The sequence below is a fragment of the Oncorhynchus mykiss genome, chromosome Y, assembly GCF_013265735.2.
Source record: "Oncorhynchus mykiss isolate Arlee chromosome Y, USDA_OmykA_1.1, whole genome shotgun sequence".
In the NCBI taxonomy this organism is placed as follows: Eukaryota; Metazoa; Chordata; class Actinopteri; order Salmoniformes; family Salmonidae; genus Oncorhynchus; species Oncorhynchus mykiss.
The window spans coordinates 22,124,435-22,150,025 of NC_048593.1; the positions used below are offsets into that span (position 1 = coordinate 22,124,435).

General features: G+C 41.8%; 1 protein-coding gene across 1 annotated transcript in view; it reads right to left on the minus strand.

Annotated features, from left to right (window-relative positions):
- LOC110509815 (astrotactin-2) overlaps nucleotides 1-25,591 on the minus strand; it is a 457,880-nt gene that overhangs the window by 244,808 nt on the left and 187,481 nt on the right. The window contains exons 6-9 of the mRNA XM_036967227.1: nucleotides 18,643-18,789; nucleotides 17,996-18,163; nucleotides 1,678-1,762; nucleotides 929-1,003 (exon numbers count right to left, since the gene is read on the minus strand). Coding sequence (XP_036823122.1) covers nucleotides 929-1,003; nucleotides 1,678-1,762; nucleotides 17,996-18,163; nucleotides 18,643-18,789 — 475 coding nt within the window. The remainder of the gene's footprint in view (nucleotides 1-928; nucleotides 1,004-1,677; nucleotides 1,763-17,995; nucleotides 18,164-18,642; nucleotides 18,790-25,591) is intronic.

Genomic DNA, 25,591 nt, shown 5'->3' on the forward strand with positions numbered 1-25,591 from the left:
CAGATCTCAGGTAAGTAAAATTAATATGAATTATTCTCAAGGTTTCCCCTCCCCCCCCTAAACGTCCACACCAGGCATTTGATGACATCAGGGAAAACAGCTTCTACATCAAAAGTTGCGTATAGATCTGTAGGGATTCTGACAACAGTGTAACTGAAAGGCGAGATGTGAAATATAATGATGCATCTCATCTGCAAGGCAGTGGCTCCGAGCGACAAATTCATCATTGGATTTACGATTATTCTGCAGTGCCATAATAACCCACAGTCTCATTTCAAAGTGTTTACTCTTTCACCTTTAACACACTTAGTCTAGTTTTTTGTTGTTGTAAAACACCTACTCTGGCACCTCTTTCTGAAGTGATCATGACCTTCCCAATTAGAACACACCCAGAAGGGACAAAGAAGAAGTGGAAAGTAGAAAGCAGGGTTCTGTAGCCCTTGAAAGGCTCTAGTGGCTGGCACAGCTGCATCTACCTGTGTGGTGCTTTTGTGTTAACACTACTCAGGAAAATGTCAGAGAGAATGTCCCTGTCAGGAGAAGCCCTGGCACAAAGACGGGCACTAAAAGCACTTGAAAGCACTGTCCATAACATTCCCTCTGGCTATTTCTTAACAGGGCATCACACTGTACATACAGCTGCCTCTGGGGCAGCTGCGTATGTGCGTGCGTGTGTGTTTGTGTGCATTTGTACATGTGCATCTGTGCATTGGTGTGTGTGTGAACTATTGTGCTCAGAACAGGCACAGAGGCAGGTGTATGGAGAAGACAATTGCATGGTCCCAGTTTCCATAGTGTGTGTTGATGGCTGGTAGTGTATACATCCCTGGTTTCCTGACTTCAGTGTAGTTGACTGGAAATAGATTATTTTGGCAGACCACCAGCTAAGCATGCAGGTGAGGGTGCTTGGATTCACATGTGTCCTCACCTGAATATCTTTTCTGGAGCTTGCTCCCCTGTGACGAGGTCATAACCCTTCTCCAGGTTGGTGTAGGGCCAGGGACTGGGGAGAGAGCAGGGAAGCACATGTATACAGTATACACTGAACAATGCACATTTATTAACACACTCCTTATACATTCATGCAAGAACAAAACATGCAAAAAGTTAAGTTAATGCAATTCTCTACATTTCTAAAAGTCAGAGGCAGAAAAATGCTAATACACCATGCAAAACATGTTACTACATAAGTGAGTTGATATACAGTACCTGCACAGTACAAACCAGTTGCAAGGTCATGCTTTACAATTTTGTCTGGCTTAATACCAAAGATTATCCTCCATTGCTCCTGAATTGGTGAAGAGGGATTGGATCTGTGATTGGCAGGTAAGGACTGAGTCCAACTGATGATGGGGGATTTACATAGCTAATAGGGGCTGGTATTTTATTTGCCCAGCTGTTGAGCTAGTTGAGTTCATTTGCATGCAGTCCGAGTCAGGAAGAGGGCTTGCACTTGACTGGGCACATGGTGAGGTGATGGAGGTCTCATCTCTCTCTCTCCCGCTCTCTTTCTCTCCTTATACTCACTATCATACTCTCTCCCTCGCTCCATCTCCTTTCCCTCTCACCCTATGTTTCCCTCCCTCGCTCTCTCACTCTTCCTCTCCTGTCCTCTTCTCCTTTTGTCTCATCAGTGAGGTGACAGTCCGTGTGCAGGGCAGAGCCGGCTGGACTTACCCTTCGTTGCGGCCCCAGTCGCTGCGAACACAGAGGTGTTTATGCACTGGGTCGGGAGAATAGCCCTCGTGACAGCTGCATTCTCCTGCAGGAAGGGAGGGAACAAAGTGACAAATATATTAATTTATCCACGTGTCTTCCAGGGCCTCCCTGCTCATCCATCAGCAGGCAGGCCCTGTCCAATAATCAGTTGGCACCGGACATAGTTTGGCAGCTACTGCTCAACCTCCCGCCCCTTCTCTAATTATAGCTAGCCTCACCTCAATCTCCACCTCAGACATGCCGGAACTCTAAACTGAAGTCAATACGCCCACCTAAAACCTTAAGACTCCCTTCTCCACCCTGCCATGTTCTGATTAACTAAAAAAAAGTCACAGTCTTACCATTCTAGAGACAGTTTGACTTTTTATTTATTTTTTTATTACAAAACAACAGTTTAAAACATAAAAAATCCACTCAGAGGCTGTGACTACACTTGACACTTACATGTGACTTCTGCTATCAGAATATGTATACTGAATTGAAAACCAAGGTCTAGACCAAAGGGGGGAAAGTAAGGCCCATGGACTGTATCCGGCCCTATTTTCTCCCCAATTTTGTGGTATCCAATTAGTAGTTACAATATTGCCCCACTTCCAGCTGTCATACCGCTAAGGAAGAAGACGCGTTCTGTCTACTAGAGATGAATGTACTTTGGTGTGAAAAGTGCAAATAAATCCCAGAACAACAGCAAAGGACCTTGTGAAGATGCTGGAGGAAACAGGTACAAAATGATCTATATCCACAGCAAAACAAATCCTGTATCGGCATAACCTGAAACGGCGCTCAGCAAGGAAGAATCCACTGCTCCCAAACCGCCATAAAAAAGCCAGACTACGGTTTGCAACTGCACATGGGGACAAAGATCATACTTTTTGGAGAAATGTCCTCTGGTCTGATGAAACAAAAATAGAACTGTTTGGTCATAATGACCATCGTTTTGTTTGGAGGAAAAAGGGGGAGGCTTGCAAGCCGAGGAACACCTTCCCAACCGTGAAGCACGGGGGTGGCAGCATCATGTTGTGGGGGTGCTTTGCTGCAGGAGAGACTGGTGCACTTCACAAAATAGATGACAGCATGTGGAAGGACAATTAGGTGGATATATTGAAGCAACATCTCAAGACATCAGTCAGGAAGTTAAAGCTTGGTCACAAATGGGTCATCCAAATGGAACATGACCCCAAGCATACTTCCAAAGTTGTGGCAAAATGGCTTAAGGACAACAAAGTCAAGGTATTGGAGTGGCCATCACAAAGCCCTGACCTCAATCCTATAGACGTTTGTGGGCAGAACTGCAAAAGCGTGTGCGAGCAAGGAGGCCTACAACCTGACTCAGTTACAACAGCTCTGTCATGGGCCAAAATGGGCCAAAATTCACCCAACTTATTGTGGGAAGATTGTGGAAGGTTACCCAAAATGTTTGACCCAAGTTAAACATTTTAAAGGCAAAGCTACCAAATACAAATTGAGTGTATGTAAACTTTTGACCTACTGGGAATGTGATGAAAGAAATAAAAGCTGAAATAAATCATTCTCTGCTATTATTCTGACATTTCACATTCTTAAATAAAGTGGTGTTCCTAACTGACCTAAAACAGGGAATTTTTACCACGATTAAATGTCAAGAATTGTGAAAAACTGAGTTTAAATGTATTTGGCTAAGGAGTATGTAAACTTCTGACTTCAACTTATTATACTGAGATCATGTGACAGATCATGTGACACTTAGATTGCACACAGGTGGACTTTATTAGCAAAGGGGGTGAATACACCACTTTTCAGGGTTTTTTTATTTTAAATTTTAAACAAGTTATTTTTTTAATTTCACTTCACCAATTTGGACTATTTTGTGTATGTCCATTACATGAAATCCAAATAAATGTTTAAATTACAGGTTGTAATGCAACAAAATAAAAAATCGTCAAGGGTGTGAATACTTTTGCAAGGCACTGTATGTTGAAGTATCCTGACATTCTTAGGAGATTGTCTATCCTTTGCTAGGCCACGTACATTTACAGCTGCAGCTGATAACTTGAAGGTCTTGGATGTATCACTTCTTCTTTAGTGCATATTAGTTAACAGTACATACCAAGTTGCCATAATCAACTCGTGGTGTATTCTGGCTGGTCTAGTCGAAATTCATCATTCCAGCGTGGTGATCATCATCTCCATGTTGAAATTCACCCTTCTAAACGTTAGAACAGCAGTCCTCACATTTATAGAACTAAACGTTAATGATCGTTACGGGGGCTTTTGTACTGGGGAGGAGAAGGGGTGTGTTTCATCCTTCTAACCAATGTCTGTGCTCCCGTGGGTGGGGCTACTGATTGAACATAAGTTTACTTATGAAATCACTCATTTAGAAGCTAAAATCAAATTTGATCTTCTCACAAATAGTTTCATGTTTAATCACATTTTGATGTAAATCTGATAACTAGAATGTGTAGACTTTCAAAGATACAATTCTGTTGTCCTATCATCAGGAACAATCTACCAAAACAATGACTGATCTGACATCATATTCTTTAAGTACCGGCAGGTAGCCTAGTGTTAGTGTTGGGCAAGTAACCGAAAGGTTGCTAGATCGAATCCCTGAAATGACAAGGTAAAAATCTGTCGTTTTGCCCCTGAACAGTTTTTAGGCAGTCAATGTAAATAAGAATTTGTTCTTAACTGACTTGCCTAGTCAAATAAAGGTTAAATAAAAGTATCAACGGACCCTTCCATTACAGAAAAATGGTCTCATTGTTCAACTTTCTGAAGTTACCATCCTGTAGAGTCTTTCTCTGTGGTAACAAAAGGGCTTTCCAAGAGTGGAGAGAGTTTAGGTATTTATGGTAGGCCATAAACCGGGGGGGGGGGGGGGGTTATGACCCTCACCCAACAGGGCAAAGTCATGACACATAACATAATTTATCCAATAGATACTCTTGTTTGTAACTTTTGGACTAATGATTACACCCTAGATCAGCTAGATGCACGCAAGATTGTGCAGTGTTATTGAATGTGTCAATGTCTGTCACCTTGATCACTAACATTTCTCTCGACCTGTGCACCTACGTTGTAAACTTTAATTCATAGGCTAGGTTGTAGCAACTTCATGATGGCAATAGGGAAAATGTGAGTATGTAGTAGCCTAAACCTCTCAATGTTACATTGAGTTGGGTGAATAGAATATGAATGACAGTCATCTAATCTGCTGTAATAGAAATAAGGCCATGCTCATAAAAATAAGAATTGTCCTCCTTCATCTTAAACGGCACCGACCGGCACTGATCTGTAGGAAGTTAAGGATTGTGGTACCATTATAAAGAACTATGTAACCTTTAATTGTGGTACATCTGGGATTTATTGATTTGATGTATACTTGAAATGGCCGGACTACCCTTTTCTGATGCATCCCTCTACTATAAACACCCATTACAATTTCACTTTGGACCCGACATTTTCAAAGGCAGAAAGAAACCATTCAATGTATAGCTTGTATGTTATGACAAAAGCATTGATATGGTGACAACAGAGCCTTTGTCAACATAGATTCAATGACATAGACTGACCAGGTGAATCCAGGTGAAAACTATGATCCCTTGTTAAATCCACTTCAATCAGTGTAGATGAAGGGGAGGAGTCAGGTTAAAGAAGGATGTTTAAGCCTTGAGACAATTGAGACATGGATTGTGTATGTGTGTCCTTCAGAGGGTGATTGGGCAAGACAAAATATTTAAATGCCTTTGAACGAGGTATGGTAGTAGGTGCCAGACGCACAGGTTTGAGTGTATTAAGAACGACAACGCTGCTGGGTTTTTCACACTCAACAGTTCACCTGTGTGTATCAAGATTGGTCCACAACCCAAAGGACATCCAGCCAACTTGACACAACTGTGGGAGCATTGGAGTCAAAATGGGCCAACAGCCCCGTGGAATGTTTTCGACATCTTATAGAGTCCAAGCCCCAATGAATTGAGGCCGTTCTGAGGGCGAAAAGGGGTGCAACTCAATATTAGAAAGGTGTTCCTAATGTTTTGTACACTCAGTGTATATGCCAAGGATAAGGGGGTGGTGCTTTGAAATTGTATATTTAAATAACATAGCATAAACAGTGCAATGATAAGTTATGACACAAAGAAAGCAAAGGTGTAAAGCATAAAGTATAAATCCGCAAACACTGTATCTACAAAACTCAACAACAAAAAACAAAGAAGTAATAGTCTTAAAAAATGGGAGAAGAGTCAAAGGAGGCTAATTATATTCATTGTATTCTCTTCCCCCCCTTTTCATTTCCCACCCTCCATGTTTTTAATCCATACAGAATCAAAGCAGTGTTAAAGTGCCAGGGGTTTTCTGCCCATGCCTCAGGGTGCTGATTTATGATCTGTCAGAAGATATGAGGCGGCAGATTCATAAAACACAAAAACAAATAGAAAAAGCAAACATTGAATGAGGGGAAAGCTCCCTCTGTGTCTCCTGCCATGAAGGCATTATCGCTGCTCTGTGGTTTACCTCTCACCCCGACCCAGCCGTGAGTTTACTGCAGAACATTGTGTTTGTGAACGCTCCTCCGTCCTTACAGAAATAAATAGTTTTCTATGTGCCTATGGAACATTTTGAGCAGCGGAGAGAGGAAAAAAATGCAGGCATTATCGCTGCTTCACCTCTTACTTGTTGAAATTAATATGGGATAATCACATCAATTTCCCTTATTCAATACTATTTTCTTCATTAACCTCATCTAAGTTGTATGGCAATGTTCAAATGGTAGTCCGAGTAAAACAGAAGACTAAACAACAGTTCTTACTCAGTAGCTTATTAATGGTTGTTTTTCAGGATAGAAACAATGATGCAGTGACTTTGTGTTCCATATTGCATTGGTGCAACAACATTGGAAATACAACTGCAAGGAATTCGAACAAAAGTGATATCAGGTTATGAAACTAAAACTTTTCAGAAGTAAATTGTAAACAGCATGGGTTCATTCAGGATGTAAATTGTGCATTCATTTAAATTTGGATTGCCCAGTCCACCTGGATATATGACAGTAATTATTCAGCCGTCTGCATTCCCACTTGGGACAAACATTGGAATTCATGCCAACAACTCGTATAGTTTGACGTTTCATTTCCAGCTAGTTTGTCTAAATGAAGCATTTCTTACGTTACTTTCATAAGGGACAGTGAGCCAACGGAGGGCTAAAATACTCAACTTGGTTGTTTGAAACAATCTGAACTATGGAAGAGTCTTTAGCCATTACTGCCACACATTAGTCAACTGTAGGCAACAAGACAAATAAAAAATTATTAGTCACACATCAACTGGGAATATGACATGTATTTATGGCACTGCCGGTATCTACAGAAGCATAACAAGAATGTGACCTCAAACTTTCTCTCCATAATCAAAAGAGTTTTGATCCTATTAGTCCTATCAGCATAAAACAATATATTGACCTGAGCATTCACGTTTGCTGTTCAAAGCCCTTTACAGACTACCTATTCCCTTCACAACTAAATTCACAGATCAATGAATTCATGGTCACCATTGATTTTACATGGTCAAACTGCATTTATGGAGCTTTGTGCAGGGTTCAAATGCATTGCCCCATTAGCGCCACTAGTGTGAAAAGCTTATAAAATGCATAGTCATTGTGGGTTAGAGTCGGCCATAACATTAGCATTGCACAGAGTAACCCTCCTGTTGACTGGTCCCTATGGTACCTCAGAGGGGCATAACATTGGAAGAAACATATTAACTGGAGTCATGAAATGCCATTCACATTTTATCACCAAGTCCTTAATAATTAATTAAGTGAGTTTATGAGCCGGGGACATAGCACACCGGCTAGCAGGGAACAGCTACTGCCTTAATAATGTGTGAATGTGCTACCTGATGAAAGGGAAATTGAAAGCAATTATCTCTCGCATTTCACAATTATTTTTTTTAAGAGCTAAATGAAATATCACTTCAAAGTTTGTATTTATGACGAATGCCTTTTTTTTAACGATGTTGGCATCGAGTCATAAAAGTCAAACTGAAAGAAACACTGCTTTTTTAGTAACAATACCGGTTGGTTTTATTGTAAGATGGTGCACCATGAAGAGGAAAGAGATGATGCTATCCTTCCTACAGCTAACAGCTCAGAAACTCCTTGCTACTTACAGCTCCCAGCTCCTGTTAACCAAACAGCAGATAGTCAAATCAGCCCTCTCAGCCAGAATAGGCCTTCATCTTCACACATTCCACTTTCTCGCCAATTCAGCCACCCCTTGCTGTTAAACATACATCGCTCTTGCATCGCTTTCTCACTGGATCTCTTGCTATCTCTCACTCTCTTTTCTCACACACATGCACACACGCACACCCGCACACACAATTTGGCCCAGCATTTCTCACTCGCTCATTTCATCTCCCACACCAAACCTCTAAACACAATCTTCACAACAAACCATTTTACAAATGCTATTGGCAACAAAAATCCCACATCATCAGCACATTTCTTGTTTCCTCTTCTCTTGTTTTCTAAATTAAAGCCAAAATGAGAAAAAAAAAGTAGCGGGAGCGTTCACTTGAAACCAGTAACTAATCATCTCCCTCCTCCTCTTTCCCTGCAGCCGACCTGAAGTGATTAATGACACGTTTCATTAGAATGCTATTCCTATCTTGCACAGGCCATGTGGGCAATTTTCACATTTCAAGGTTCACAGCATGGGCAGGGGAAAGAGATATTGTTGTCCTGATGCATATTTCTACTTTTACACCATTCCAGGGGGGAAGCACTTCTGTTTCGGGACCTTGAGGAGATTCATCATCGACACCATGTCCTGGGAGGGCAGGTGGGGCGGTGGGTTGGAGAAATAGGGCTGATAAAGCCGGAACAACCCAGACATTTCAGCACCTATTAGTTGCGGTAGGAACCTGGGAGAATTTATTATTGGCGGGGAGAAAACGAAGGGCGGAAAGGAGGTTGGGCTTGGCTTTATATGAAGTCGTGAGCGAGAGTGATCGTGTTATTTCCCATGTATCCTCCCCATGCTCAGATGTGCTAACATGGCCGATGGCTGGAAGAGGAGGTGTTGTGGCCTTGCTGATAAGCCGGTGGGAGTGTGTGTGTTTGACTGTGTGGGTGGGTAGGTGGGTACGCGTGCGTATGCCTTTGTGTGTGTGTACAGGTGCCTGTGTGTGATTGAGCTGGCTCCGGCCCAAACCCATTCACACACCACTGGGGCTCAAGGAGAGATCCGTATACACGGGGCCAGTGGAGGTCCTTCATCCATTGACTTCCACTGTGATACCTCACATGAGAGGAGGATGATAGTTAAGGCACGGAGGAGGAGGAGGAGAATTAAGGAAGAGGGGGAGGCCAGGAGATTGTTTAACAAGCCAGGGTGACACAATGTTGTGTTAATGACCGTGATGGTAGGCTGGATGGCATTAGGGGGTGGTGGAGTGAGACAGAGACAGTGTTCGAGGTACCTGAGTAAAACGACTGCAGCTGGCCTTGCTGGTGATAACACTGAGAGGGGATGTAAAGTGAAATGTGTGTTCTTGTAGGTGCATAGGAGTATCCTTCTAATTGCCACTTGACCCCTTGTTGGGTAAATAAAGCCTTTTGAAAGGACTTTAGTTGTTTGTTGATTGACGTGACAAGTTATTCCATTCAATTCTGATTCACAAAATTAGACTTGCACATCACCATGTTAAAAGGAGGGAAACTAAAATGTAATGCATCATTAAAACAGTCATTTCTAACTGCATTTGAGAAGTCCAAACACTGGCCCTCTCTTATCAGGTTTCCATTGAAGCCTCATCACCACAAATATTGACTTTTGCTTTGAGGCATGCGTTCGGAACCACCGCCTCAGATAATGCCGCTGCGTAGTGTTTTCATAATAGATGTGTTATCACGTGGCGTTTGTTTGCTTCCTTCAAAGTCTCTGAGCTTTATCTCCCTCTCAGGCATTTGACTTTCATTCGGTGCAGAGGCAAGTTCACAGGGGCAGGAAATTAATTTAGATCTGCCTGCTCGCTTTCTTTTTTTTCCATGACAGCTTGCTTATCTGGCGCTCCTCTTTCTCCAGCAGTGGTTAGTTTACAACACTGCACATTGCACCGATTGTTTCCCAGACCTTACCGTGAGCAAGTAAAGACAAGTTGGCAAGAAAATGAGTGAGCACAAATGATGTTGAGGATAGGGTTGGGGGGACTTTCTTTTGGTTTAGTGTAGTGTGCATTTTTACATTATGGAAGGAGGAGTGGTACTGTAGGTGGATGAAGGCAGGTGTTTAGCAAGGGAACATTGAAGTGAGACTTTGTACAGAGACAAAGGGGGCTCTATTTTGACAAACCTGAAGCAATGGTAAACCTTAGCGTTATAGGTTCGGGGTTGTCAGAAATATTTTTCCTATTTCAACAAACGGAATTATGGGCACAGTAGCTGGACGTGTTTTGCGAAAGGGCTGGATAAATACGTTGTGGGAGTGTCGAGGCTTGTCCCCTCACAGACCAATCAGATGGTACTCCATGGCTAAATATGTGATTGCTTCAAGTTGTACATTTAAGGTCTTTTATGTATTGCGTTGTCATCAACTCCATTTGAATGTTAGTCCGTTTATAACCCACAGTGCCTTCAAAATGTATTCATACCCCTTGATTATTTCACATTTTGTTGTGTTGCAGCCTGAATTCCAAATGGATTAAATATATGTTTTGCTCACATATCTACACACAATACCCCATGATGATTGTAACGGATTTCCTCCTCTTCTTCCGAAGAGGAGAGGCAAGAAGGATCGGAGGACCAAAATGCAGCGTGGTTATTTATAAACATCTTTAATGAAAGATGAAACCGTGAACACTATACAAAAATAAGAAACCGTGGAAAACCAGAAACAGTCCTAACTGGTGCAAAACACAGAGACAGGAACAATCGCCCACAAGATACCTAAAGAATATGGCTGCCTAAATATGGTTCCCAATCAGAGACAACGATAAACACCTGCCTCTGATTGAGAACCACTCAAGGCAACCATAGACTTACCTAGAACACTCAACTGAACACAACCCCATAGACTACAAAACCCCTAGACAAAACAAGACACATAAATCACCCATGTCACACCCTGGCCTAACCAACATAATAAAGAAAACACAGAATACTAAGGCCAGGGCGTGACAATGATGAAGTTTATAACATGTTTAGACATTTTTGCAAATGTATAGAAAATTAAATACAGAAACATTTATTTTACACCAGTATTCACACCAGAGTCAAAACTTTGTAGAAGCACCTTTGGCCGCAACTACAGCTGTGAGTCTTTCTGGGTAAGCCTCTAAGAGCTTTGCACACCTGGATTATTCAACATTTGCCCATTATTCTTTTCAAAATGATTCAAGCTCTGCCAAATTGGTTGTTGATCATTGCTAGACAACAATTTTCAGGTCTTGACAGATTTTCAAGTATATTTAAGTCAAATCTGTAACTCGGCCACTCAGGAACATTCACTGTCTTGGTAAGAAACGCCATTGCAAATTTGGCCTCGTGTTTTAGGTTATTGTCCTGGTGAAAGGTGAATTAATCTCCCAGTGTCTGGTGGAAAGCACACTGAACCAGGTTTTCCTCTAGGATTTTGCTTGTGCTTAGCTCCAAATAATTTATTTATATCCTGAAAAACTCCCCAGTCCTTAACGATTGCAAGCATACCCATAACATGGTGAAGCAAACATTATGCTTGAAAATAAGGAGAGTTGTACTCAGTAATGTGTTGTATTGGATTTGCTCTAAACATAACACTTTGTATTTGGGACAATTTTTTTGTTGCACTATTACTTTATCGACTTGTTGCAAACAGGATGCATGTTTTGGAATATTTTTATTCTGTACAGGCTCCCTTCTTTTCACTCTGTCAATTAGGTTAGTATTGTAGAGTAACTACAACATTATTGATCCATCATCAGTTTTCTCCTGTCTCAATAAGTGTTTTATTGTCACCACTGGCCTCATGGCAAGTCCCTGAGCAGTTTCCACTCGCCGGCAACTGATTTAGGAAAGACCCCTGTATCTTTCTAGTGGCTGGGTGTATTGATACACCATCCAAAGGGTTATTAAGAACTTCTGCATGCTCAAAAGGATCTACCAATAAGTGCCCTTCTTTGCGAGGCATTGGAAAACCTCCCTGGTCTTTGTGGTTGAATCTGTGTTTGAAATTCACTCCTTAACTGAGGGAGTTTACAGATTATTGTACAGTATGTGTGGGATACAGAGATGAGGCAGTCATGAAAAAAGTATTGCACACAAAGTGAGTCCATGCAACTTCTTATGTTACTTGCTAAGTAAATGTTTACTCCTGAACCTATTTAGGCCTGCCATAACAAAGGGGTTGAATACTTATTGACAGACATTTCAGCTTTTCATTTTTGACTAATTAGTAAAACATAATTTCACTTTGACATTACGGGGTATTGTGCGTAGTGACAATAATTTTTAAAAATGGGAAAATGCGGAAAAAGACTGGGGGTTTGAATACTTTCTGAAGACACTGTAGTTAATTAATTAACCTGCCCCATACATGTTTGCAGTCCACATTGTTTTAATTGCATGGTGTCATGACTGTCCTGTGAGGATCCAAATGGGTCAGATCAGCTTGGCCACTTCTATAAGTAGTGGGTGGAGGAGTCAGGAGCAGAGAGCAGGGTAGTTCAAAAGATGTGGATCTTTATTTTACAAAAAACAGAGAGACGGTCACGCCACACACACAAGGGCGCGTAAAGACCCAGTCCAAATAAACAGGACGAAACTGATCGGAAAAATGAATACCACAAAATAATCACACACCATAAACAGAAAAACAAGCTTTTGTGCGGGCCTACTGGGTTTAGTATGCCGGCGACGACGACCGCCGAGCGCCGCCCGAACAGGAAGAGGCACAATCTTCGGCGGGATTCGTGACACAATGGATGACAGTAAGCAGACCCTCTCTCACCCACAGAGGGGAGGAGGGAGCTGCTGGGGGGTTGACAGTTCACACCCTGTTGTAATTTGAAGGAGGGAGAACAACCCACTCCAAATTTCACAAAGAAATGTGCTTTGTCTACACAGAGGTTTCCCGCCGAAACTCTAACACGTTCTAAAGCGAATACTGGAACAATATTGTTAACATAAGAACGTGGGGAATGGTCAGTGGTGAGCTATAGAAAACTAATGTCATATTGGTTTTTATTTTGTGATGTCATTAAAAGTGTTATGAAATAAATACTGTAACTTGGAAAGTATATACACTACATGTACAAAGTCTCCATCCTCTACATTGCATATGACAAATGATGAAAGTATGTTTTGTTAAGATAAGACTGTGATTTAGGAGGCACAAGATAATTGCATAGACGATTTTCGCAGTCTCCTTTGAACAGTTGATGTTGAGATTTGTCTGTTACTTGAACTCTGTGAAGCATTTATTTGGGCTGCAATCTGAGGTGCAGTTAACTCTAATGAAGTTATCCTCTGCAGCAGAGGTAACTCTTGGTCTTTCTTTCCTGTGGCGGTCCTCATGAGAGCCAATTTCATCATAGCACTTGATGGTTCTTGAAATATTCCGCACTGACTGACCTTCATGTCTTGAAGTAATGATGGACTGCCGTTTGTCTTTGCTTAGTTGAGCTGTTCTTGCTATAATATGGATTTGGTATTTTATGGCACACCTGTATACCATGCCTTCCTTGTCACAACACAACTGATTGGCTCAAACGCATTAAGAAGGAAAGCAACTCATCAACTGTACTTTTATCATGGCACCCCTGTTAATTTAAATGCATTCCAGGTGACTACCTCATAAAGATGGTTGAGAGAATGCCAAGAGTGTGCAAAGCTGTCATCAAGGCAAAGGGTGGCTACTTTGAAGAATCTCAAATAAAAAATATATTTAAATTTGTTTAACACTTTTTTGGCTACTACATGATTCCATATGTGTTATTTCATAGTTTTGATGTCTTCACTACTATTCTACAATGTAGAAAATAGTACAAATAAAGGAAAACCCTGGAATGAGTAGGTGTGTCCAAACTTTTTACTGGTACTGTATATATCCTCAGAGTTCTATCTCACACATGCTCGGCTGCTTGTGTATCAAAAAGGGGGCTAGCTGGCTGAAAGCTATCATTTCAATTGTCAACACATCTCCTTCTCTTTCTCCCATCTCCATTTTCTCCCCTTCCTTCTCTGTGCCACAATTACGCTTTTGTGGACACACTCTCACAGACACACACACAGAACATCATCCAGGTTCTAGGCCCAGACGAGCGGAACAAAGACACACTTTGAGAGCAAAACAGCATAAAGAAAGTGTGTCTCCATTTCCTCTCTGCTGGGTCTACTTGTGCGCTGGATGACGCAGATGAAAACATGAGAATGTGCTCTTTTGAGGAACGACTTTAAATTCCCTCTAGGAAGAGATGAGAAGCCTCCAAAGAGACAGTGCATTTGTTGCCAATTACTGACTCGAACAGTCCTTTTCCTTTTGAGGGAGAGAGTGAGAGAAAGAGAGTGAGAGCGAGCAAGAGAAAATGCTCTGTGCAGTGTACCTAACCATAGTAAACACATTGGCTTGTAAATTGCAGAGGAAAAACAGCAGATAAATTGAAGCATGCTATTTTGGTAGGCTGAATGTCTATGGGTAATAGAACATCATACAGGAAATGAAAAGCTAACATTTCATAACCATATTATTAATAACAGCACAAGAAAGCAGCATGCCAAGAACATTACATACAGTTCAGATTATAGTTTCAGATTATCTGAAAAAGTAATTGTCTAAAATACTAACCTTTAAAATATGTCTACAGTATGTTTCCCAATTTAGCAGAATAGTCATTTAGGTACTGTACAGTGCCTTCAGAAAGTATTCACACCCCTTCACTTTTTCCACATTCTGTTGTGTTACAGCCTGCATTTAAAATGGCTAAAAGTTTTTGTGTCACTGGCCTACACACAATATCCCATCATCTCAAAGTGAAACTATGTTTTCAGACATTTTTACCAATTAATAGAAAATGAAAAGCTGAAATGTCTTGAGTCAATAAGCATTCAACCCATTAGTTATGGCAAGGCTAAATAAGAGTATAATGAGTATAATGTCTGTGATAGAAGAAAACTGAGGATGGATCAACAACATTGTAGTTACTCCACAATACTAACGTAATTGATTGAAAAGAAAGAAGCCCGTACAAAATAGCAAATATTCCAAAATATACATTGTGTTTGTAACATGGCACTAAAGTAATACTGCTAAATCCAATACAACAAATGACTGAGTACCACTCTCCATATTTCCAAACATAGTGGTGGCTGCAGCATGTTATGTGTGTGCTTGTAATCGTGAAGGACTGGTATAAATGCAATGGTGCCTAAGCACAGGCAAAATCCTAGAGAAAAACCTGGTTCAGTCTGCTTTCCACCAGACACTGGGAGATGAATTCACCTTTCAGCAGGACAATAACCTAAAAAACAAGGCCAAATATACACTGGAGTTGCTTAAAAAGAGGACATTGAATGTTCCTGAGTGGCTTAGTTTAGCTTAAATTGACAACCAAATTGACAGAGCTTGAAGATTTTTTTTTAATGATAAAGAAATATTGTACAATCCAAGTCTGCAAAGCTCTTAGAGACTTGTGTGGTTAGTTATGTCAATTAGACATATTTCTGTATTTCATTTTCAATAAGTCTGCTAACATTTCTAAAAACATGTTTTCACTTTGTCATTATGGGGTATTGTGTGTAGATGGGTTAGATATTTTAAAATATTTAATCAATTTTTGAATTCAGGCTGTAACACAACAAAATGTGGAATAAGTCAAGGAGTATGAATACTTTCTGATGGCACTGTATGCGCAGGACATAGTATAGTGATTTGCTGGTCCAGATTTGAATAAAACAGTTGGCCTTCTTACCAACTGACACAGATAGAGGGTGCTGCCAGTGCTAAGTTCATCAGTTCATGTCTGGCATGTTGAGTGGCCTCCTACTATTTCCATTATGCATCAGCCCTCAACATGCCCTTGTCTGGGGTGATATAAATTGCACATACAATATGGCATGTAATTCATTTTAATAAGCTTAGACTGGCTCTACTACATTATGACAGGGGGAAGTATCCCACCCAGGGGACAGAACATGTTCCACCATCTGGACTTTTACGGTCTTATTTAAAATAAAATATATATACATATAATAATTGGGGACTGGGTCAGCATAAAAAAGTTCATTTGAGGAATAGCTTAATGAAAACTTAGTACTAAACTGCTTTTGTGTTGTGGGTTTCACGTGGTTTCAAATACACTGTGGAACAGAACAAGATGTTCAACTTCATTTCCTCAGATGTCTTTCTTTATATAAAGAGAAAGATCACTTTAAGCCCGTTTTGACTGAAGGTCTTTACAACTTCAATACTGATTTAACAGACATCATCTGGTTTACTGATGCTCCAGACAACAATATCCTACAGACCGGCCCCCCATGGACCAGGTGCTGACAGACTGTTACAAACATCCTATTATAACCCACCTACATGTTGGTTAGGCCCCCCACCCAGGACTCCACAGGCCTGTGGTGGAATATGTCCTCCTTAATCTGATATCAGACAACTTCCTTTCCGAGACACAGCATCCAGATTGATGATTATAACACAAAGTGATGGTTCTGAAGTGATGGTTTTCCACCCCGGTGAGAAGATTTGTCTACCTGACTGAGTTTCTATACTACAGGGGCTTGGACAATGCAAAGCCTCTCTCTGCTCACGCTGTGAGAACTAGATTTAAAAACTAAAGTAACACTTCACATTTACATGACACTGGCCCTTCAACGCACACTAGTCACTAAGTGGGGGTAATTGATGAAGAAAAATAGAGGAACGAATCAACAAAACACATCTGGCAAATCTGTGATTCTGCACCATGACTCTAACTAGTGAGGGATAGGGCTTTGATAGCGTTCCAACCTATTGACTCTAATATTCATTACCAAGGGGTCTTCTACCTTTTTGTTGGCTGATGGCAATTAAAGCCCATAAATACAGGAGCATGAGCCATTAGGTTGGACCACAGTGGCCCATGTTGAATGATTTAATAAGGGAGAGCAATTGTTCAAATTAGAATCCTACTACAGTTGGCCGGGCATCTGCCCCATGTGCGGTTGGCTGTGTGAGTGAGTGATGGAGTGGTTATGCTAAATATGTGTGTTTTTCTTCACAGACATTTATCCATTGAAAAACGGCAAGTGATTGTTTCGACGGTGGAGGTGTCAAGTAGTTTAAACACAGAATGGATAGTAATGTTGAACGGCTCTCGATGCTGACTTGTCCCTACGGCACCAGAAATATACTTCATGCAACCGTGCAAGGCGAGTTTATAGTCAAGTTATAGTTATTACTAGGGCCCTGTTTTTCCCGATCCTGTCAAGATGCCAGGAAAAACTCTAGGCCCTAATTATAATCAAACAGGAACTTCAAGTCAACCCGCCATAAAAATGACATCACCATTCCCGTCTAGTCTCAAACCATTATTGCAATCATTCTTGAGCCCCTGCCATCTCGCAAAGAGACCACTTACCCTCCTAGACCCCCCAAATATTCCTCTGATATCCCTGATGCAGCATTCAATAGCCCTATTCTATAGATCTCAGCAGAGTTCCAGGGTTTCCGCGAACGCAGCATAAACCAGTGGAGTGTGACACCCCATTTCCTTGCCTCACCTTCACTTTTATTAACCTTTACTGTTTACTTAGCTTAGCCGCAGCGCTAATTCCTCATCCTTCATAATAACTCACGTCTGACAACACCTTTTAGGGTCTCAGGTGGCTCCTTTGAGACATTTAAGGTTGAAGGAAAGTTGTTTAAAAGTCTATAGACTTCAGTATTGGTGTGAAAAGAAGGGAGTATCAAAGCTATCAGACAGCAAGTCTAAATGTCAAGCCCGAAGCTGTGCTAAAAGCACATTGAGATGATGTGAAGAGGAGGGTAACATTCTCCACACAGTACTCTGTGACATTGGCCACTCTTATCTGTTTGATTCTTAACAGGGGCTGGCAGGGGTTGAATGAGACCCAGAGCCTGAGATTAACACTGAAGGTCAAGAGCAAATAAATGTATTTGCCGAAGAGATCCCATCAGCGGGTAACCCTCAGTCCAGCCGTGTTATATACCACCGAATCTTGAGACAATGTTCTGTTCCAAGGGAACTGTCTGGGGATTGCAGCAGGGACATATACGTGGCTCTCTCTCTGTGTGTGTGTGTCACTAACCTGTCTCTTGGTCACACAGCTGTTCGCAGGGCTCAGTGGTCCTCTGGCCACAGTAGTCTCTGACCCACTGCGTGGAGGAGTTAGTCTGGTAATAAAGGGTCAGTTTGGCAGGGTTCAGCCAGTTAGACACATCCAGGAAGCTGCCCATGCTCACCACAAAACTGCTTCCTGGAACCAAAAGAGAGCAGAACACACTTTTACTCATCGCATTTATCTCAGCAGATCATGTAGTGTGAAGTACTACAGGATCATCCATCATTCACTGCTCAGTGTAACATATCCAGGTTTATTAGAGTGAAGATTTTTCTACTGCTAACAACCTGGCTGTTCTCTTCTTACTACAGTAGCTGGATATACCATAGAACTGGATATTCAAACTGGATATTAAATTATGCATTAGTTACAATTTGAAAATAATGAGCCTTAAAAAATATCAATATTATAAGTCTCGTCTTTTGAAGATAACATTTTCATTGAAGTGTATCTACAGCACAATTAGCATTCTTAATGAAGGTATTGATGCTACTTCCACTGTAGACTATCTAGTATATTTGCTTATTCTGTCAGCATGTATTCCCTGATGCAGTTTTGACACAGTGGGCATGTTTATGAGAGAGCAAGAGAGAGAATTGATGCGGGATACTGACCGTCGGCGACAAAGTGTTCAGGCACGTGGAGAGTGACCTTGACAGTGAGAGAGCAGGAGAGCTGTGTGCCGTAAACCACAGCCAGGACACACGTAGTGATGGTGATCAACGTCAGAGTGGCTTTGTTCATCGGACTGTGTGGACAACCTGAGGGCAGGGGGAAAAAAACTCAGGGAAAATGCAGAGAAGACATGCAAAATATGACTTCAGCTGTTAAGACACAACCATTAATGTACTCAAACGCACACAAAAAAACTGGAACATGAAGGCTTCTCTTTTCTGAAAATGCCTCTTTAATCTACACCGTGGCTTAAAAGGATCCCCAACATGTCACAACCACTGTAGTTGGACTAAAACTATCAAACAGTTTACTATCACACACAATCTTCTTAACACCAAAAATGTACTTTGTTACACAAAGTTGGACGCTACAGAGGGTAGTGCGTAAGGCCCAGTACATCACTGGGGCCAAGCTTCCTGCCATCCAGGACCTATATAATAGTCGGTGTCAGAGGAAAGCCCGTAAAATTGTCAGACTCCGGTCACCCACACGACAAGTGGTACCGGGGTGCCAAGTCTAGGACCAAAAGGCTCCTCAACAGCTTCTACCCCCAAGCGATAAGACAGCAGAACAATTAATAAAATCGCCACCGGATAATTTACATTGACCCCTCCCCCATCCCTTTTGTACACTGCTGCTACTCGCTGTTTATTATCTATGCATAGTCACTTCACCCCCACCTACATGTACAAATTACCTCAATTAACCTGAAGCCCTGCACACTGACTCGGTACCGGTGCCCCCTGTATATAGCCTCGTTATTGTTATTCTTATTGTATTACTTTTTATTATAACTTTTTATTTTATTCTACTTGGTAAATATTTTCTTAACTCTTCATGAACTACACTGTTGGTTAAGGGCATGTAAGTAAGCATTTCACGGTAAAGTCTACACCTGTTGTGTTCGGTGATGTGACAAATAAAGTTTGATTTGATTCATTCTAGCTTTGTGAAAAACAAACAAGCTAAAAACACAGCAGATAATCCCGTTAGCTTCTGGTTCCTGTAGATGTACAACGTTAGGTTGAGTTGTTGTGTTTTGATTGGAGTTTTGGCCATGAGCTCTGAACCATCCTGGGTTCTTTCTAAACTGATTTATGAACAGTACAATGGCTGGAGTCCAGCAGAGGCAATTCATTGCCATGATAAAAGATGAGTTAAGAAGGCCCAGCCTCTTTCCACCAGTACGACATCTAGTGTCGCTGATAAATGACACCATCACCTCTGACAGTGTTAGAGATGGCTTGTTTTGGATGCACTTTGGGTTTCTGTAAACTTCACTCCACATTGGGGAGAAAGGGAGCTGAAATGAGCTCCTATCTCCCATAGAGTGACATTTTTCCTAGCAGGTAGGTGTCATACTAAGTGCTATCTTACCAGTCACCAAGGTGAGGGCAGAGCTGTTATTTAGAGTCAATTAACTGCCTGCTCTTTGCTTCTCAATGACGTGTAATGACACCACTTTACTTTTCCTTCCAGTTAAAGAATAGCTTGTTACCTTGAAATATACCTAATTTCAACTCCTGAAATCACATTTCTGAAAACACCCTTACACATATGGCTCATACAGTGTTCGTGTTACATTACAGTAGCTGCTATTTCCAGCAAATGGGGGAATGGTTGCTATGGAAGTGCTGGAGATTTTCACCTTAATTTCATAGGAAAAGATGGGAAAGTAAGGTGAAACATGATTCAGAACACCCACTAATGAGAATCTCAGTACAGTGGGGGAGTGGAGAAGTTAGACAAGGGGGATCTATGGATCTGAAGCTGTGAGGCTCTTAGACTGAGCCTGATAAAAAACCACTTCAATCACTTGGGTGGATGGACAGTAATGATCCCCACTGCCTACATTCACTGGACTGTGTGTGTGTGTGTGTGTGTGTGTGTGTGTGTGTGTGTGTGTGTGTGTGTGTGTGTGTGTGTGTGTGTGTGTTTGTGTGTGTGTGTGAGAAGAGAGCCAGAGAAACAGGACAAGAGGGAAAGAGAGAGAGAGAGAGAGAGAGAGAGAGAGAGAGAGAGGGACAGAAATTGAGAGATCTGGATGTATCTAATGACCCTGCCATCTCAGCCGGACTGGAGCAGTAGGTGTCTATGACAACAGCTCCCCGGCAACTAATCTCATCTGTGCGAACACTCAGGAATGATTAGGTCTGTGAGGAGGCCCTCAATTACTGTAAAAGCCCACAAAGTACACTAACAGATGCACACACACGGCAACACGCCCACACATCCACACAAGGGATGATAGTTTGGGAACATATATATGGACGCTCACACACTCATACACACACTCATTCACACACAAAACGGCATAAAGGGAAGCAAACACACATACACACTAGCCAACTGCAAACATAACTACATAATGCTAAATGCACACATGCACAGTAGGTACGCACACACACACAAACAATCTGAATTTCTACCACACTCAATCAACTCCCTCTCTCTCTCTCTTTCTCTTTCACTCTGACTCGAGTCCCTCCCTCTGTCTGCCCTTCACACTTGTGTTCCTCCAGCTAATGCATTTTAACAAGTGTCCTTTTATAGAGAAGTCTGTAGTGCAGCCAACAGCTAAGATAAGCTTACAGGCATAATACTAGCAACGCACATGCTCCACCCACCTGAGGTCCTTTTCAGCCATCTATTTCCTGTGTTCGAGTGGTGCAGAATCCACTTGTCACTTAAATGTGGCTGTATTGATTGCTTTCATGTTACGCCTGCGACTCTTTCATACTCTTGGTTGTGCCTGACGCTTTTTTTTCCCGTTAACATAACAACCACATAAATGTTTTTAATGACCTGTCAAACACACTCCAGTAATGGCTGAAATGGGCTCAATGGAACACATTGTCTTACCATTGAATCTATAAGAACGCTAAAGCTTTGTCGTGTATTTAACATATCATCTTGCCACTTACAACACAAGAAAGAGAAGAAAGATAACTTTATTTTGATGGGTATTCATTTCAAAAGGAATCATTTACTACAGTTGAAATATTTGCAAATTGGATGCTCTGAAATGAGAGCAACCTCCAAAAATGAACACTCGGATTATAGTGATATGATGAATGATCTCACAAACAGTGTAATGTATGTATAGATAGGTGTAATCTAAGGGTATCATGCTATTGACACACTTGCTGAATTACGCAAGAGAATAGTATTTAATGAGGTGTGCAGGTAGACAGCAAGTGTTTGCGGCCCTATTCCACCTATTTATGTAAATGTGTTCATTCATATATGCAAATATAGCACGGTGTATTAATCAAATGTTGCATACAAATATAAACCAAATACCTGGTACAATAAACAAATGTATATATGATTGCATAAAAAAAGATGACATTTTACAATAAATTGAATACCTGAAATACCACCAAAATCCCTGAACTCCATTAATGATTTGTCTGTGCCAGTAAAATGTTTTGTGTGCTATAATTAAATCAATATCAATTATAAATTCAAAAAGTTTGGAGTATCTGCATCCATTGTCCAACTGTTGCATTTATTATAATTGTTTTTAAAACCTTTTAACAATTTCAATGACCGTTGCTAATTATAAGGATAATAATTAACAATCTTAATTTGATCACTCTTTTGTTGCTGAGAATTTCCCTGCAAAGTGAGAAATGCAAACTTGTAGTGATTTTGAGGTTTGATTTGACCTAATGAAAAATGGATCAACCCCTACAAAAATTGTCCATTCCTTATAATGCAAAGGCACACACTCACAAACATACAAAAAAGAAAGGCGTGCACATTCACAAGAACATTCGAAAGCACAAACACACACACAGGCACAAAGGCACACACACAATACTATCAAATGGCAGTTTGGTTATGCAGACTAAATCATGGCATCCATTAAGGCATCTCATTCAGCTTGCTTATCATTCAGACTCCATTTTCTTCAGCTCATGCATCTGCTGAGTGTCATGATGGTGCTAGAGATCCATCTTAACACCACTCTGGGGATAACAACGTCTTCACTGCTTCCAGCTACACGAACAAATCCAAATATATATATTTCTACTTCAGTCGACTTAGTCCCTGCCATGCTCCCCAACAGTCGCATTGCATTTTAACATCTCCTTCGCTGTCAGAAACAATCAATTGATCTGTCAGCCATATTTGCAGTTGCACTGTTATTTTTGCTGTTACTAAATTGTTCTGTTTTTAAAGTAGATTTGGAGTTCACCCAATGGTGAAAGATTCTCTGGTGGTAGGATTTTGCTTGTTCAATGGCATCGGCTGCTTCAGTGGGGTAGCTGAACGTTGACAGAAGTCCCGAATGTACCTACCAGGTACAACCCCAAATCAGTAAACACGGGCACCCTCATAACCTAACTAACTCGCCCTCCAAATATATTATTATATTATTATGTATATTATGTATAATATATTATTATTATTATTATTATGTTATAATCTCCACCCGGCACAGCCAGAAGAGGACTGGCCATCCCACATATGCTCTCTCTAATTCTCTCTTTCTTTCTCTCTCTCGGAGGACCTGAGCCCTAGGACCATGCCCCAGGAATACCTGACATGATGACTCCTTGCTGTCCCCAGTCCACCTGACTGTGCTGCTGCTCCAGTTTCAACTATTCTGCCTTATTATTATTCGACCATGCTGGTCATTTATGAACATTTGAACATCTTGACCATGTTTTGTTATAATCTCCACCCGGCACAGCCAGAAGAGGACTGGCCACCCCACATAGCCTGGTTCCTCTCTAGGTTTCTTCCTAGGTTTTGGCCTTTCTAGGGAGTTTTTCCTAGCCACCGTGCTTCTTCACCTGCATTGCTTGCTGTTTGGGGTTTTAGGCTGGGTTTCTGTACAGCACTTTGAGATATCAGCTGATGTACGAAGGGCTATATAAAATAAATTTGATTGATTGATTGAAATACACATCTGCTGTTTTCAATCAAGATCTCAGCGATCACTGCCTCATTGCCTGCATCCGTAATGGGTCTGTGACCAAACGACCACCCCTCTCACTGTCAAACGCTCCCTGAAACACTTCTACGAGCAGGCCTTTCTAATCGATCTGTCCGGGGTATCCTGGAATGACATTGACCTCATCCCGTCAGTAGATGATGCCTGGCTATTCTTTAAAATGCCTTCCTCACCATCTTGCCACTCTCAAAAAATGTTGAACTAGGAATAGATATGGTTGGTTCACTCCAGACCCGTCTGCCCTTGACCAGCACAAAAACATCCTGTGGCGTTCTGCATTAGCATCGAATAGCCCCTGTGATATGCAACTTTTCAGGGAAGTTAGGAACAAATATACACAGGCAGTTAGAAAAGCTAAGGCAAGCTTTTTCAAACAGGAATTTGCATCCTTTAGTACTAACTCAAAAAAGTTCTGGGACACTGTAAAGTCCATGGAGATTAAGAGTACCTCCTCCCAGCTGCCCACTGCTCTGAGGCTAGGAAACACTGTCACCATTGATAAATTCACTATAATTGAGAATTTCAATAAGCATTGCTCTACGGCTGGCCATGCTTTCCACATGGCTACCACTACCCCGGTCAACTGCCGGGCACCCTCCACAGCACCCCGCCAAAGCCCCCACCATTTCTCCTTTACCCAAATCCAGATAGCTGATGTTCTGAAAGAGCTGCAAAATCTGGACCCCTACAAATCAGCCGGGCTAGACAATCTGGACCCCCTCTTTCTAAAATGATCTGCCGAAATTGTTGCAACCCCTATTACTAGCATGTTCAACCTCACTTTTTGTATCCCTTTTTGTTCCCAAAGATTCGAAAGCTGCCGCAGTCATCCCCCTCTTCAAAGGGGGTGACACTCTAGACCCAACCTGCTACAGACCTATATCTATCCTACCCTGTCTTTCTAATGTCTTCGAAAGCCAAGTTAACAAACAGATAACTGACCATTTTGAATCGCACCATACCTTCTCCTCTATGCAATCTGGTTTCAGAGCTGGTCATGGGTGCACCTCAGCCAAGCTCAAGATTCTAAACGACATCATAACCGCCATCGATAAGAGACATTACTGTGCAGCCATATTCATCGACCTGGCCAAGGCTTTCGACTCTGTCAATCACAACATTCTTATTGGCAGACTCGACAGCCTTGGATTCTCAAATGATTGCCTCGCCTGGTTTACCAACTACTTCTCTGATAGAGTTCAGTGTGTCAAATCGGAGGGCCTGTTGTCTGGACCTCTGACAGCCTCCATGGGTGTGCCACAGGGTTCAATTCTCGGGCCGACTCTCTTTTCTGCTCAATGCCATACAACTCTCCTTCTGTGGCCTCCAACTGCTCTTAAACGCAAGTAAAACTAAATGCATGCTATTCAATCGATCACTGCCCGCACCTGCTCGCCCGTCCAGCATCACTACTCTGGACGGCTCTGACTTAGAATAAGTGGACAACTACAAATACCTGGGTGTCTGGTTAGACTGTAAACTCTCCTTCCAGACTCACATTAAGCATCTCCAAGGTGGAGGCCGAGTGGCCGGAACCAGAGGACTGAACACCACAGGCTTGAGTCTGGAGATGTGGAAGGTGGGATGAACCCTCATGGACCGGGGAAGATAAAGACGACAGGCCACCTTGAACCTTGAATGGCCCAATGTACCGGGGAGCCAACTTCCTAGATTCCACACGTAGAGACAGATCCCTAGTAGACAACCAGACCATCTGGCCTGGATGCAGGAGGGGACCCGTATGGCGATGATGGTTGGCCTGTCGTTGAACCCGAGCTGAGGACCTCAAGTGTGCTGACTGAGCCCTCTTCCAGGTCCAGCGGCAACGAGAGATGAGGCGTTGAGCGGAAGGAACCGTCACTTCAATCTCCTGATCTGGAAACAGGGTGGGCTGATAACCGTACAGCACCTGGAATGGTGAC